Source organism: Hippocampus comes, unplaced genomic scaffold (assembly GCF_001891065.2).
Source record: "Hippocampus comes isolate QL1 unplaced genomic scaffold, H_comes_QL1_v1.1 scaffold109, whole genome shotgun sequence".
Lineage (NCBI taxonomy): Eukaryota > Metazoa > Chordata > Actinopteri > Syngnathiformes > Syngnathidae > Hippocampus > Hippocampus comes.
The window spans coordinates 1,178,992-1,180,564 of record NW_017805274.1 but is presented as its reverse complement, the minus strand read 5'-3'; the positions used below and the strand labels follow the sequence as shown (position 1 = coordinate 1,180,564).

At 41.1% G+C, this 1,573-nt stretch overlaps 1 protein-coding gene across 1 annotated transcript in view; it reads left to right on the top strand.

The window, feature by feature from the left end:
• The window catches only part of LOC109515622 (solute carrier family 22 member 5-like), an 11,275-nt gene extending 10,136 nt beyond the window's left edge, over positions 1–1,139 (top strand). Inside the window, exons 10-11 of the mRNA XM_019869529.1 lie at positions 167–302; positions 918–1,139. Coding sequence (XP_019725088.1) covers positions 167–302; positions 918–993 — 212 coding nt within the window. The 3' untranslated portion in view covers positions 994–1,139. The remainder of the gene's footprint in view (positions 1–166; positions 303–917) is intronic.
• The last annotated feature ends 434 nt before the right edge of the window (positions 1,140–1,573 follow it).

The following is a 1,573-nucleotide window of genomic DNA, read 5'->3' as shown; positions in this document are numbered from 1 at the left end:
CACTCACTGTCTCTCTCTCTCTCTCTCTCTCTCTCTCTCTCTCTCCCTCTCTCTCTCTCTCTCTCTCTCTCTCTCTCTCTCTCTCTCTCTCTGTCACTTCACCTTTTTGTCCTGTCGGATGGTTTGTCACCTCGTTTGTAACCTCGACTGTGCTCGGGTGCCACAGGAAGCTATTCGCCGTCGCTGCCGTACATCCTGATGGGCATCCAAATCACCATGGCGTCGTTGCTTAGTCTTCTGCTGCCTGAAAGCTACAGAATGCCTTTACTGGAAACCCCTGCAGACATGCAGCCCTTCCGCGGGTGAGCAGTCGCCAGGAAACCGGCCTCGCCACCGCCATCATGTCAGGCCAAGGCCAACCTTTATGCTCTCGAGCCACAATTGAGTTGTTTTGAAGCAACAGATGGGCCAGGCCGTGTGTAATTTTGAAAAAAATACATTAAAAAAAACTGAAATGGTTGACATTTTTTAAGTACTGGTAAAACTATTTTTTAATGTAATTCCTTTTTTTAATAACCAATAATTGAAAGCTCATTAATGAACTAACTTTTTAACAAAGTATATATTTTAAAAAAAGGATCAAATATACCGGGTATGTAAAATCATTTACAGTATATTTCAAATCTTGTTTCATTTTTCTACACAACAGAAATCAATAAACCAATATAATGAGATGAATGACTAAAAATTAATGAATACATTTCAAAACAGAAAAAAAGTTAAAATGTTTACATTGTTTTACTTAATTAAACAATTTTAATTGGGAAAAAAAAGGTCAAATTAATTAATGCAACAAATATGACAAGAAATCAGTGTGCCAGATTTAAAGACGGAGCCCAAGTCCACTTTGCCCACATCTGGTCAATGCCGATTTATTTTTTTATTTTTAATTGTGTCATTCTCTCTTTCTCTTCTAGGTGCTGCCGAAAGAATGTCTACCAACACGCACGCACCAAAGAAGAGACCCAAAGCAAGTGCATGGATGTCCAGTGAATGTGGAAAACACTCCCAAAAGAAATCATTCCAATTATTGATGATGAGCGGACTCGTGATTCGGTTCGCATTTTACCACCTGATTTAAACGTGTCTTTACACCTTTTATTCATTGAGGAATCCTGAAATAAAACGTGCAAAATGTCGCTCAGTGCAAAATATATGCATACCATCTGTGTGGGGGACGATACAAAATGTCAGAGTCAAACAGAGAGGTTTGGAACCCCTTCCCCGTTTATTTTTTTCAGTGGTTAAAATACAGCGGTGGTCCAAGTCTGCATCAAAAGCGATACACATGTAATGTGTTGTTACAGACCCTCTTCCTTCTGTGCTTTTATTTTGGAGAGTCCACTTCCGGGGGCCTTCTGTCTCTCTTCCCTTTCATTATCAGGCTGAGCCGAGGGTGCTCCCACACCTGCGGCTGATCAGTCATACCTGCGTTTCAGAGTTCTGCTGAGAGTTCTGCAAGCGGGTGCCTGATGATTCATGCGTTGTGAGTGGTATCTTGTCCATTTCTAGTCCAGGTGCTTGCCGTTTTTCTACTTTCTGCGTACTCAATTGTTGTTGTTCGTCTTTTTCC